Genomic DNA, 15,104 nt, shown 5'->3' with positions numbered 1-15,104 from the left:
TCTAGGTCAACAAATCATATAAAAGTACCTTGATTTTTCTTTACGTTTTCTTCCATTACATGTAACATCATAACTGCCTTTCTAGTGCATTTATCAAGTTTAAGGCCAAACTGTTTGACATTTAACAGATCCTAATTGTATTTTCCATTCTTTTGTGTATTGTCCTCATCAGCAACTTAGATACATGAACCATCCAGCTGACTTTGCAATAATTACCACATTTATCTGCCTATTGTATATCTGGGATTGTGTGGATGGTATCCTTCCAAAACTCTGATGGTCTGTATCTACCACCACTTTAATTAATTGTTTGGTTTCCACTTCCCCCAATGATTTTATAAATTCCATAGGAATGTAGCTCACTATGCAATAACTGCCACATTTATGTGCCTGTCATATATCTAGAATTGTGTGGATGATATTCTTCCAAAACTCTGATGGTCTATATCTGCCACCAACTTGGTTTACTGTTTGGTTTCCATAGGAATGTTAACTACTGCTTTTGCATTGTTCACTCACATGTATTCCAAAAGGTCAGTCAGACTCTGACTCTAATACTAAAACCCCTATGTCCTCCAAATTGTAACCCATTTCATCTTCTACCATGCTGTCAGTGAGTCCTTGCGCCCTAGTAGAGGTCTGCTATCTGCCCTTTTTATCTGTCCCCTCTCCCCTTTGTATTTGACAGTGGAATTCCTCTTGTACTCATAATGTCAACACATTTGCTTTTACATTCTCTGGCAGTTGTTTTGACTTTTCTTCATAATGAATTTGTCCAAATGACATATTTCCTGTTACCATTTCATGTTAACTTCCTTCCACTTCCTCATGATTTCATTTCTAAATGAGATGTATTTATGTATTCCATTCTTCTTGTGGAGTTTTTGTATTTCCTTCGTCGATCAATTGAAACATGTCTCCTAGCATGTCCAATTTCTTCACAGTTACTTTTTTATATCTATATTTATCTGTCCAACTTCAGTGATAACCCTTTTCAGAGATTTCCACAACTTCTTCTCTTAATCACCTACTGTGTTGTTCATTCCACAGCCTCAGGAAACATTGAAAACATATCATCAGTCCACATTTCCTTAGTATTCCACTTCATTGTATGTTGATCACCTTGGTGTTTCTCTTAAACTTCAGCCCACTCCTCATTATTATTAAATTACAAACTGAACCTATATCTGCTCCTGTGTACTCCTTAAAATACAGTTATGAATTTGTAAGCTCAGTTGAACCATGAAGGATTGCAGTTGATGTCTCTCTGCATCTACTGGCCTTTTCAATATATGCTGCCTTCTCTTGCAATTTTTGAAGTGTGTATTTTTCTCTACTAGTTTGAATGTTGTGACTGATTTGACTGTATGGTAACATCAATAAATTTTACAGTATGATTTTACTATATGAAAACTTGAGTACATTGTCTAGTAGAAAAAATTTAAGCAATATTTCAGGATAGGAAAAAGAGGAAAATTGTACAGTTTGGTCATAAAAAGCCAAAGTAAAGTTAGTATCCAGCATCTTTAAAATATTTATGAAATTCTTGTTCTTAGTAAAATTAATTCATAAAACAGAACAGACAGCAAAACAAAGAAGTTAGTGGATTCTTGATTTTCGAAAACCAGAGCCCCATGAAAGGTCACTGACTATAGTGCATCACATTTTATTAGCTTTACTTGCACATTTTTGTGGTTACATTAGAGTCATATAATTTATAATTTATTTCATTGGATATTCATTAAGTGAAGTCCACCCTATTAGCAGAGTGGTTATTCCGTCTGACTACCATGTAGCAGGCCCACGTTAAATTCCCAACAAGGTCAAAGATTTTCTCAATTCAGGAACTGGGTGTTTCGTTGTTATCATCATTTCATCATTATTGACACTCAAGTCACCCAGTATGGTGTCAACTGAACAGACTTGCAAATCGGTAGCCAAACATTCCATAGTGGGGACTCCTGGCAATCACTGCCATACAATCATTTTGTTTCATTAAGTGAAAATATAAACCAAAATTATTTCTTGCTGAATGTGATAAATCTGTGTGATAATGTCATGAGGCTGAAAAACTACATCTTCCTTCAGACACATTTTGACAGTACTTTTGCTCAAACAAATAAGATTACTATTGAAAACTGTGGAAATTAGTACTGGAAATTGGATTTTGCATTTGTAATTGAAGAAGATAAAGCAGTATTGTGATGCAAGTGTGATTATTTGGAGAAATCTGTGTGATAATGTCATGAGGCTGAAAAACTACATCTTCCTTCAGACACATTTTGACAGTACTTTTGCTCAAACAAATAAGATTACTATTGAAAACTGTGGAAATTAGTACTGGAAATTGGATTTTGCATTTGTAATTGAAGAAGATAAAGCAGTATTGTGATGCAAGTGTGATTATTTGGAGAAATAATTTGCTAGCATAGGTTGTGAAATTTTGAAAAAGAATATACAGGGTGAGGCAGCCAAGTCATAACACCCCTTGTATCTCCCCAACCGTAATAGATACAAAGATGCCATTTGGACAGTGAATTGCAGGGACAGGGGCTACTTGAATACATCACATTTCATGTTTGTGCTATTTTTTATTACAGAGGTATGTGCCCATCTTTGTTTTTCTTTTTTTAAATGGAACCCTATGTTAAATTTTAGCGTACCATGATGGGCTTAAAAAGACGGTTTCAAATGTGTGTATATCATAATATTCAGGTGAATAGTTTTTGAGACACATATATGTTCACGGATTGCACTCGTCCTTCTTAGCAGCATAATCCTATTCGACCTTTCCTGTTGACCACTGAGGATCTTAACAGGAAGGCCATTGTATTCCTGCTTCCCGATAATGTCGCAAGGTGACACACGAGGTAGCTGGAGAGAAGGCTATAAATGTGCTACTGGGGTAATCAGACATCACATTTCCATCACAGTTTCTTGGAGCAAACATGTACACCAATGAAGAAAAGTTAGATATGATTCTAGTGTATGGTGAAAGCAGAAGAAATGCACTAAAGCGATATGGAGAGCTGTATCTTGATCGTGAGTGTCCTACATGCCAGCTTCTTGCACGTATTTGCAAGAAACTACTTGAATTGGGATCATGGAATGCCATGCTGAGGACAAGGCAGAAAACTACAACTGGCGAGGTACATGAAGAGGGCAGTCTAGCATTGCTCTGCAGAGCTTACAAGATGATCCAACGTTTTTTCAATGGGTGCTTTAGCAACTTTCACCAACCACAGTAATGTGAATTTGAATAATATGCATTATTGGTCAATAGAGAACTCTCATCGGCTTCAACAGGTACAGCATCAGCAACCATGAAGTGTTAACATGTGGTGCGGCATTGTTGGAAATGCCATTGTGGGGCCGTATATCATTCTGGGTATACTAAATGGCTATAAGTATGCACAGCTTTTGTGAAACATTCTGTCCATTTTGCTGGAAGACATACCACTAACTACGTGTCAGTGCATGTGGTTCCAATATGACGGCTATCCTGGTCACTGTTAAATGAAAAGTTCCTGGATTGTTGGATAGGAAGACATGCTGAAGTGAAGTGGCCATTCTCGTCTCCTGATTTGACCCCTCTCAATTTTTTTTTCTGTGGGGAGCAATCAAACACAAAGTGTATGCTCAAATACCAACTACACCAGATGATATAAAGCAACATATCATCGAAATGTGGGCTGATATTACATGTGATGCCCTTCAGAGATCATTCAAATGGCGACTACAAATGTGCATTGCAGCAGAGGGGAAGCATTATGAGCACATGCTTCAGTAAATGTTTGTATCATGTACAGTATGTATTTTGCATCTTTGTGTGTTTCAGCTTTTTATTGTGATTAATCGTAAATATTTTCAAATAGAAAACAAATATTTATGAAATAATTGTGATCAATAAGGGCTTCCTCATTTACATTTGTATTTCTGTTACTTAAAATGCATTAACATCTTGTAGTATTTTAATACTGTATGTTGTCTACTATTTTGGTATAACAGTTGTCAAATAACTGAATAATATTTGCGCGACATCATCAGTTAATTTTTGTGCAGAATATCACAGTATGTATTACTATTGTTGGGTAAATGGTCACATAAATGGATGGACTCGTAACGTTTACCATGTACTCTACACAACAGGAAAGGTCACATTGGACAATGCTGCTTCGAATGACAAACATGATACAAGAATATATCTTCGTCTCAAAAACTATTTGCCTAAATATTATGGTATACACATATTTGAAACCGTCTTTTTAAGCCCATCATGTTACGCTAAAATTTAACATAGGGATCCATTTAAAAAATGACCAAAGATGGCCTCATATCTCTGTAATAAAAAAAGTGATGTATTCAAGTAGCCTCTGTCCCTGCAATTCACTGTCCAAATGGCATCTTTGTATCTATATCTATTACAGTTGGGGGGATACAAGGGGTGTTATGACTTAGCTGCCTCACCATGTATGCATGTGTTCATACAGAATCAGAACATAAACCAGGAAGCAGACCATTTCTTTGTGGGATGTCATTTACTTTCAAGCAAGTGGAAGCTTTTTTGTTATTCAATCAATGTAAATGTAGTCACAGTGGGCTGGTGGGTAGAGCATTAGACTCCTACCCTGTAGATCACAAGTTCAGTTCTATATAAGGGTAGGGATGAAACTTCCTGGCAGATTAAAACTGTGCACCGGACCGAGACTTGAACTCAGGACCTTTGCCTTACATGGGCAAGTGCTCTACCAACTGAACTACCCAAGCACAACTCCCACCCTATTCTCACAGCTTTACTTCTGCCAGTACCTCGTCTCCTACCTTCCAGACCTTACCGAAGCTCTCCTGCGAACCTTGCAGAACTAGCACTCCCAGTACATTGTCCTCCATGGTGAGTGTTCATCAGAGACAAGGTATAGTCTGGAATGCGACAGGGAAGTGTCATAGGACAACTTTTATTCTCTATATAGATAAATGACCTGACAGGCAACGTGTGCAGAAATTTACAGCTGTCTGCTGATGACACTGTGGTGTATGGGAGGTTGTCATAGATGAGTGACTGTAGGAGTATACACGATGACTTAGACAAAATTTCTACTTGGCCTGATGAACAGTAGCTTGCTCTGAATGTAGAAAAATATAAGTTAATGCAGCTGAGTGAGAAAAACAATCCTGTACCATTTGAGTATAGAATTATTAAGGTGCAGCTTGACACAGTCACAATGATTGAATATCTAAGTGTAATGTCACAAAGTGATATGAAATGGAATTAGAATATCAAGTTGGAAGTAGGGAAGGTGAATGCTTGACTTTGTTTGATTTGGAGAATTTAGCAGGGGCTGACAGGACAGGAAGAGATAACTTGGGTGGAGGGTGTGGGGACGCAGATTATTGGAGACTGAGGCCAAGACAAATATGGAAGCATGGATTTATTGCAAGAATAACTCCCATCTGTGCAGTTCAGAGAAGCTTTTGGTGGAGGGAAGGATCCAGACAGCTCAGGTTGTGAAGCACTCGTTGAAATTGAGCATCTTATGCTCACTTTCATGTTGTGCCACCAGCTGCTCAACTTTTTCCTTGGGCTAGTTTGGCAGTAGCCATTCATCGTGGTGAACAGCTGATTGGTAGTCATACCAACATAAAAAGCTGTGCAGTGTTTGCCACAGAGTTGTTATATGAGATTTCACAAATGGTGTGACCTCTTATGGGGTAGGAAAAGCTTGTGACAGGAGAGTGTGTGGATTGGGCAGGTGCCGCAGCTTCGTCTTCCACAGATATATGATGGGTGGCTGATGGAACACCAATTTAGAAGGTGTTGGAAGGATCTTGGGTAGGATGTCCCTCATTTGAGGGCATGATGAGAGATAACACTGTTCGACATGGGTTCTATTTCTGATATTAAAGTATGGACTTCTAGACCATTTTACCATGGGAAATTCAAATATGTAAACAAAATATTGTTGTCAGGGATACTTTTTATGTAATATGTATATATATGTATATTCACAATTCATGGCAAACACACAGACGTTATAGAGAAATACTGGTATGCTGCCGCATCCACTAGTGATAGATCATGATAATTTCTTGTGCAACAGCAGGTGGGAAGAATCAGACATCATTAGGTTATCCCCCACCACACCTATGTCATTAAGACCACCTGAGACATCTCATTAACTCAAACGGCGACAGCCGGTTGCTGCCTTGGCAGTAAAGCTTCACGCCTCCTAGGGGCAGGTGTGTCGAGTTTACAGCAGTTGTGTTAGCTGCAATTTGTGTCAGTCTTAACGAGTGGGTATTTTGGCTGACAAGTAACTGTCTGTCATATTTCTGAGCACTGTTGAATTTTTTAGTTCCTGTGTGTAAACTGATTGAGCCTGGTGCTGAAGTTAAAACAACTGCTTGTTTTTACACATCGGCGTTCCTCTAGTTCCCTACTATTAATTTAATACGGGTGTATTACCAAAGTGGTATTTTTACATTTGCAGTAATGCCACGTCGTCATGGATGTCGATATAAGTCGGACAACTTCTGCCACATCTGTGGGAAGTTCACTTTTGCCAAAAATAGGAAGAAAATTTCTTCAGTCATAAAGAAAGCAAACAAACATTACTTTGGAGTAGAGGTAGGAGACCAAGATAAAGAATGGGCACCACATTTCTGTTGTGCTACATGTTACTGCAAACTAATTCAGTGGTGGAAAGGTAAAGAGAATGTGGCGTTGTTTGCTGTTCCCATGGTGTGGAGAGACCCTAAGGACCATGTTACTGATTTTTATTTCTGCCTAACAAAAATTTAGGGTTTTACAAACAAAAAGTTGAAGAGGCACATTGTTTACCCAGATCTGCCTTCAGCAAGAATGCCAGTGCAGCATTCTGACAACCTTCCAGTACCTTCAGGAGCTCGAGGCCTAATTCCGCGTGACAGTGAAATAAGTAGTACTGAAGAAATCACAGATGATGATTCTTTATATCACTGCATAAGTGAGTCATCACCACATTTGTTAACACAGGCAGATTTAAATGATTTAGTATGTGATGTAGGACTAAGTAAACAAAAGGCGCAGCTGCTTGGTTCAAGATTACAAGAGTATAATCTACTGCACCAAAGTACTAAAATCAGTGTGTTCAGGCACAGAGAACATGCCTTTATTTCTTATTTTTCAACTGACAAAGCACTGACATTTTGCAACGACATTGGTGGCCTGATGCAAGTGCTGAACTTATATTTCACAGGAGTGGAGACTTTTCATAGATGCATCGAAAACAAGTCTGAAGGGTGTTTTGCTCCATAACGGAAATAAAATGCCCTCTGTTTAGTAGCTTACGCTAGTTTGAGAAAAGAGAATTACGAATTCATACAAAGGATGCTAAATTCATTAAAATACAATGAACACAAATGGAAAATATGTGCAGATTTCAAGGTAATTGCTATGGTTCTGGGAATGCAACAAGGCTACACAAAGTATGCCTGTTTTCTTTGCGAGTGGGATAGTTGAGACCAAAATTCTCACTACGTGAAAAAAAAAAAAAAATGGCCTAGGCGAAGATGGAAAGTTAGCGAAAAGAATGTACAACGTGAAAGTCTGGTAGCTCCTGAATATATACTAGTTCCACTGCTTCACATCAAACTTGGCCTGATGAAACAATTCGTGAAGACAATGGATCCAACAGGCTGTGGGTTTGCATATCTAGCTATCAAATTCCCCCGTCTTTCAGCTGCAAAAATAAAGGAAGGTGTATTTGTGGGCCCACAAATCAGGGGGCTACAGAAAGCTGCAAATTTTGAAGCATGTTTAACTGATAAAGAAAAAACCGCATGGGACTGTTTCAAGATGGTGTTGGAAAACTTCCTCAGAAGAAGAACAGCTACTAACTACAAAGCAATGGTGAAGGATATGATCAAAGCATATCAGGATTTGGGGTACAATATGTCTCTGAAGGTACATATGGTGGACTCTCATCTGGACTACTTCACAGAGAGTTGTAGTGACGTATCGGATGAACATGGGGAAAGATTCCATAAAGACATTTCTACCATAGAAAGGTGCTATGAAGGGAAGTGGGTACCTTCTATGTTATCAGATTATTGCTGGAATATCATTCGAGAGAAGAAAGATTCACAACAAAAGGGAAAAAAGTGATGTGCATTACAAGGCAGTGGGTCATTGTTTGTCAATTTTCTGTAATTTCTCGTGCCAAATAAATGCTTCAAAGTGTATACACAAAGGTTACGGTGTTATATGTTAGATCCCACCCTCCATTAATGTGATTAACTTATAACATCATAAAGATGTGCATTTGTTTGTTGAATTTCACCTCACGTTTGCTTCACTATATCAGAAACTGAAAAGAGAAATAAAATTGCGATTACTCATAAACTATCCCTGACAGAAAAAAACCAAAAACAGTTTTCAATTCAGCACTCAAAATACAACTAGGATCACAATATTTTTATCAGAAATAGAAAAAAAGGTTTTTTTTTGTAGAACAGTGTAATCAAAGCCCTGACCAAGAATGTATGAGGACACAGTACTAGATGATCCTTGGGGGTGGTGAGAGGTTTGGGGAGTGTGACGATATGGCATGGGAAATTTATTTGTGGACTTGGTTTGTGGGGTAGAGCCTGCCTGTGAAGGAATTCAGGAGACCTTCAGTATATGGGGTAAGGGAGTTCTCGATACTGCAGATATGTCACCTACAGGTGGTCAAGCTGTATGGGAGTGATTTTTTGTTGTGGAAGGGATGTCAGCTTTCAAAATGTGAGTACTGTTAGTGATTGGTGGGTTTGATGTGGACAGAGGTGTGGATGGAGTCATCAGGGAGGTGGCAGTCAACATTTGTGAAAGTGAAGCAGATGAGAGAGAAGGTGTTGAGGTTGTGAAGGAATGAGAGCAGGATGTCATGGCTCTGAGTTCAGATGATTAAAATACCAACAGTGAACCTGAGCTAGACTAGGGTTAGGAAGTTCTGTGAGGCTAGAAAGGTACCCACTTCCAATCCCTCTTCTTGCCTCCCATCTCTCTCTACTTTACCCCCCCTGACCTGACACTAGCCCCACCACAACCTAATCGACCTGATGAAATGCACCACTGGCATTGTAAGCCTAGCCTACTTTTTGGGCTTTGGGCACTTTTAATCCAAAAGTATTTACATGTTACCATAAATTTCCTACAAAATTTGAGCATCATGTATGTTCACAGATGTCTTGCTTAGCACACAGCACATGAGGCAAACTGGTTAAGTGGGAGTTGTGAAAGGGAATAATTTTGTAGTTCTTCCAGAGATATTTGCATGAGTTCAAAGTGAGGATTTTTGCTGTGAATTACAAAGGTTTTGAGAAAACAGAATGTTAATATCTAACTCACTACAGTAGGTTTCTATGCAATCAACATTTTCTAATAGAACGTGCTTCTTATCATGATGTTGTTTTGGTATGTGTACTACATTAAGCTAAAGCCATAAAACTTAAATGCCTATTTTGTGTAAAAACCAAATGTTGTGGACAGAAATAGATGCCATATAAAAATAAAACATTTTACTTATACTCTTGAGGATATGTCAGAGAACTAAATGGTTCCTGCAAAACTGATATATGTTTTCCATTGCTGTTAAAGCAGAGAACTAAGTGACTCCCAATGCAGCAAAAACAGGAATTCACTCGAGAATTAATTCTCCCTCCCCTCCTTCCTGTCTGGTGCCCTTTATCCATACAGTTCCAGATCTGTGGAGAACCAAACATACACATATCTAGGCTATTGTTACAGTGGGATCATCACTCTCAAAGACATTTAAAGCTTCTGCTAGCTCTCTTTAGGAAGGAATCCATGTACCTCTTCTGTGTGTGTCTAGTGTAATCGCATGGTCAAATGTGACATTGTGTTGCCAAGTGTTTGCTCATTGTTTATCTGAGGTGGGAACCAGCTCATTATATACCTAGTTTCATGTCGGAAACTGCCTAGAAACTACATCCAGACTGGCCAGTATACCTGCCCCCTTTGTTAATCTGTGAGATGGATTTGATCCAGGGCCAGTGTGCCTCTACCTATGATCTTAGTTTTTGTGGAATTCTAATTTTGAGACACTCTGACAACAGCCTTGCAATCAAGATTTTTTTCATATCTTTGTATTCCCATTTTTGTTTACTCTTCATAAAGATTGTAAGACTCAGTATTTTTTTCATCCTCATTTAAAGTCTTATTTCCTGAAGAAACTGTCTCACCTTCACTGGACATACAAAGCCTAATAGTGGTTATATTTCATAAAAATTGTGGAAGATGGCTTTTCAGACAACTCTCTTCAAATTTATATTCAAATTAGGCCATATTTTCTATTATCTATGTATGGAAATGTGTGTATGGTTTCTTTTAACTCTTCCTTGCAATTATTGTGCCACCAAAGACTGATATAAATACTAGGCACACCACTCTTGCAAAGAACCATTGTCATAGTGTAGAAATGTGGCTGAGTTAGCTACTCATCTCCAAAAGTCAAAATAAAATACAGAATAGTAGTTAAACTAACAAAAAATTAACTTTTTTAAATTGTTATCAGGGGACAAAACTTTCAGAGAAACAATCAGTAAGCTGGTTTTTCGAGGGGCAACATGAGAATTTTGCCATTATGTTTATTATTAAATTATGTTGTCATACTGGTTCCTGGACATGAATGTCATTGCTTAGTAATGATTCTCTTGCCAAATTAGTAACTGAAGAATGATGTTCTTATAATGCACCATGATATTACATTGACTTTTCTAGCTAACTGCATGTAGCCTTTATTTTTACTACAGTCTCTCAATTTGAGAAAAAAAGAAAATTTTCTCTACTGCAACAGGAATTGGAAAAACTGTGGCAAGGTAGGCATCAATGCTAAACTGCTGGAGATGCATCTTGAGCTTTTTGAAATAAAGGTTCATTGAAAGTAGAGTGATAAATAGTCTAGAGGTGTAAGTGTAAAAATTTGACATAAGTTTACAATCAAGTTTCAGATTAAGGTACTAGTTGCAAATAGGCAGTAAGATTCAAGCAGTTATATCTGGGTCTGTTATTCTATGTGGTATCTATTTTTCTGCATTGTTTCTACATTTCCTTCAATTCCTTGATCCTTTAGTTACTCAAAACGTCATTCAGACACTCAAGATTTGTCTTGAAGCATTTAGCATTACTGCAAACTCAAGTATCAGTTCTCCCAATTTCTGCTGTTGGTAAGTACACAGCTTTAGGTTATGAGCATAGGTTATCACTCTCATTTTTTACTTTTACTTGTTGAATTAAAGATATACTTTCTGTTACAGGTCCCGATGACATAGCTGCAAGAATTGTTCATTATTCTGGCTACTAATCTGTGTGTGAGAACAGCACTGCTGTTTTTATGTGCAGTGAAATGCTAAAATAAAACAGTATGCGTTTCACTTTTCTTGAATTGAGACACATCAGAACAACATGTGATTGGAACATCCCCAGCTACTTTATATGTGCATGTAACATCCACTATATTCCAGCCCAAAAAACAAAGAAAAGAAAAAAAAGAGAATATAACCATGTATTTATGCACAGTTGGGTAGGCTTATAGCTATGTCCATCTGCATGAAACATTAGAACTTAATCAAGACTCCTCAGAAAGAAACACAGTGCCCGTTATTGAGAGCATGTACTTTAACTCTTACATAACGCCATCTCTTAGTGTGCAGTTTCCAAGTAGTGAAGGGTGTTGAAGGATAAAAATAGTTCAACTGCAGTAAAAGTCTATTCACAATAATAATTTGTATTGGAAATGAAATAGCCACCAAATCTGACTGTGGTATAAAGCCTTCAGCACTAGTGGGTCACACACAGGTCTTGTGTGAAGATTCTGTAATGATACAATATGTACATATGAATAGCTTTACTGTATGTTGGGCTTGAAACTGAAGTATTCTTCCTTAAAATTTGTTTGGTATTAGTGGCTACATGAAATAGTCAAAAGTGTAATGCATCCACTGAGAGGTTTATGAACTGTGTAGAACTAAACAGCCTACTTCCCAATGTCATTCCAAGGTACAAAGGCAGACATTTTATTATTTTTAGAAAAGTTAGGCAGAAGATTACAGTAATAAATGATATTCCTCATAGGCAATGATCATTTATGTGCATTGTATGTCACTAATTATGAACAAATATCATGATAATGATACTCTTAACTCTTTATGGATGTATACGTGTGTCTGTAAGGAGGTGTTTCGTGGCTTTTTTTCTTTTGTTGTGTTACTATTAGCATTCATCTGAGTTATCTTGCATCCTTTGGTATCATAAAAATACATTTTGTGTACATTATTATCCATATTCTAACCCTGTGCTCTATAAGCAACTCACAGTATGTTACATCCTTTGGTATTATAGAAATAAATTTTGTATACTTTATCATCCATATTTTAACCTCTTGCTGGACAAGCAAGCCATAGCATAACTGATAACTGTCTGGTTAAACAACAATGCTTTGAAGGTCCATATAGTGGCAAACTCACAGTATACGCAAAGAGACTTGATCTGTTACAAACATTCCTGAAATTGTTTTTCTTATGTATTTTGCCACTTTGAATATTCTTTCTACAGTTGAAGCTGTACATGTGAAAAAACACATGAAGAAAAAGAATAAACAGTAGTATAAAATGTATACTGTTTTGATTAATTGATCTCAAAATTATTTTTAACCATAGTGAAATAAAGTACAAACATGAATACTGGGAGAACATTTCATGTCATCTCACTTTATAAAGAATAGAATGGTTACAATGACTGGTGAAATATTCTCATACTTCTAAATCTGCTAATTATTTCTCTGTGAAATAGCAATAAACAACACAGGTGCATTGTAATGTCTTTAAGCTTTGTAATATATGCCTGTACAATGTAGTGATAAGATTTTTAAGTCCAAGGCTAAGACTAATATAGTCATCTGCTGATCCAACTGTTTAGCATACAAGACTAGTGAAATTTTCTGCTTATACATTATAGTACTTGTGTGTATATAGAATGAGACAATGGAAAAGGGAAGAAGCCAGTCATTGTGCAATGTTGACTCTTTGGAGGATGGTTTTTGGTATATCTATGTACATGACCACTGTGTAGTGGTTGAGGTACATGTTTGTTTGATCCTTCAACCTTTTTTCCCAGATAATGTAGAAACATTGAAAATACATAACTTTTATCAGTTTTGTGTGTTGTTTTCAATTTCTTACGTGCAGTGTAAATGCTGCATAGATTCAAAAAGTAACAATAGTAAGAGTAGTAGCACTGACGTAACTGAAATTTCATAACTGACTGGACGACAAAGTGGCGTAGCTTATGCTGTCATAAGTGTGTATGGATCAACTTAAGTATTTTTGAAGAAAAAGTGTTTGTACTAGGGAGAGTCGAAAATGTAACCAGAAACTATAAAGTAAGAAAGAAAATAAAAATGAGAAGCATTTGGTGGATTTTTTTTGTATGGGGTGATTTAAAGGAAGTGAAACTACCATTAGAGATACTTTTGGGAAAACACAAAAAATAAAAAGTAACATCAAGCTCTGTTTTTACTGAGAACAATTTTTATGATTTGTATACAAATTATTTTGAACTTCTTTTTAAGAGTTCTAGCTATTATTTTCTGTATTTGCATACTTGTATGGTATACATGAACTGTTCTCCACTGTAGATAAAAAAATACTGAAATTTTGGCCAAGTTCTCACTGTAAAAAAAAAAAGAAAAATATTCAACAGTAATCAGAAAAACACTTTTCCTCCAAACAAAAGTACAAACATGTAACCATCATTTTAAAAATATCTTACTTGTGTGTGTGTGTGTGGGGGGGGGGGGGGGGGGGGACATTCATGTGTTTGATAACATATATTCTTTTTCATGTCTGCTACATGTATGCTAATTAGAATAATGTTTTAATCCTTTGCTACAACGGAATAATGAAAAGCTCTCATGTTCCCAGCTGGGTGAAACTGCCATCCAGCTGGACTGAGAGCTTTTCATCAGTACCATATACTGGGTGAGTCTACATTCAGACAATGGAAAGAGTTGTGTGCATATTTATATAATTCCAGTACTAGCACAAAGGACATTCAGTTGTGAGTTTTCTGATGCAGTTTGCTTTTGTGATCATGGGGTACTGTTGTTGTGAATGCTAGAGAAACACAAGAGTAAGAAATGATTAGAAAGTTTTGGACAACCTGAAGGATGCTACATGTATATTTGTAGCTTATTTTGATTTATACTTCTTATTTACGCATTCCATGAACCATTTAATGTGACAACATAATGACAAAGAATGAGTCATTTTCAGGCATATTTAACATCTGCATCTCGCACCTACATCTACATTGATACTTTACAATCCACCTTAAGGCATGTGGCCGAGGATACCCCATACCTCTACTAGTCATTTCCTTTCCTGTTTTACTCACAAACAGAGTGAGGGAAAAGTGATTGTCTATATGCCTCTGTGTTAGCACTAATTTCTTATATCTTGTATCTTTGTAGTCCTTAAGCACAATATATGTTGGAGGCTACAGTGAGCTTTAAATGACAGTTCTCCAAATTTTCTCAATATTGTTCCTCGAAAAGAACATGGACTTCCCTCCAGGGATTCCCATTTGAGTTGCTGAAGCATCTCTGTAACACTTACATGTTGTTGAAACCTACCAGTAAGAAATCTAGCAGCCCGCCTCTGAATTGCCTCAATGTATTCCTTTAATTTGACCTGGTATGGATTCCAAACATTCAAGAATAGTTTGTACTAGCATCCTATGTGTGGCCTCCTTTACAGATGAACCACACTTCCCTATAATTCTCCCAACAAACCGAAGTTGATCGTTCACCTTTCCTACCACAATCCTCGCATGCTTGTTCCATTTTATATCATTTTGCAACATTATGCCCAGATATTTAAACAACGTAACTATGTCAAGCAGAACGCTACTGATGCTGTATCCAAACAGTATGGGTTTGTTTTTCCCACTCATCTGCATTAGCTTACTTTTTTTTGCACCTAGAATTAGTTGCCATTCATCACACTAACTAGAAATTTTGTCTAAGTCATCTTGTATTCTCCTATAAGTCACTCGACTTCAACACCTT

At 37.1% G+C, this 15,104-nt stretch overlaps 1 protein-coding gene across 5 annotated transcripts in view; it reads left to right on the top strand.

The window, feature by feature from the left end:
• LOC126297523 (CTTNBP2 N-terminal-like protein) overlaps positions 1 to 13,446 on the top strand; it is a 214,163-nt gene extending 200,717 nt beyond the window's left edge. For all 5 annotated transcript variants that reach the window (XM_049988422.1, XM_049988419.1, XM_049988427.1 and 2 more), the window contains one exon: positions 11,296 to 13,446. In XM_049988422.1, the coding sequence (XP_049844379.1) occupies positions 11,296 to 11,310 (15 nt within the window). In that variant the 3' untranslated portion in view covers positions 11,311 to 13,446. The remainder of the gene's footprint in view (positions 1 to 11,295) is intronic.
• Positions 13,447 to 15,104: the final 1,658 nt, after the last annotated feature.

Source organism: Schistocerca gregaria, chromosome X, assembly GCF_023897955.1.
Source record: "Schistocerca gregaria isolate iqSchGreg1 chromosome X, iqSchGreg1.2, whole genome shotgun sequence".
NCBI lineage: Eukaryota > Metazoa > Arthropoda > Insecta > Orthoptera > Acrididae > Schistocerca > Schistocerca gregaria.
Note: the sequence above shows the minus strand (reverse complement) of the source record. Positions and strands in the feature narration are given on the sequence as shown.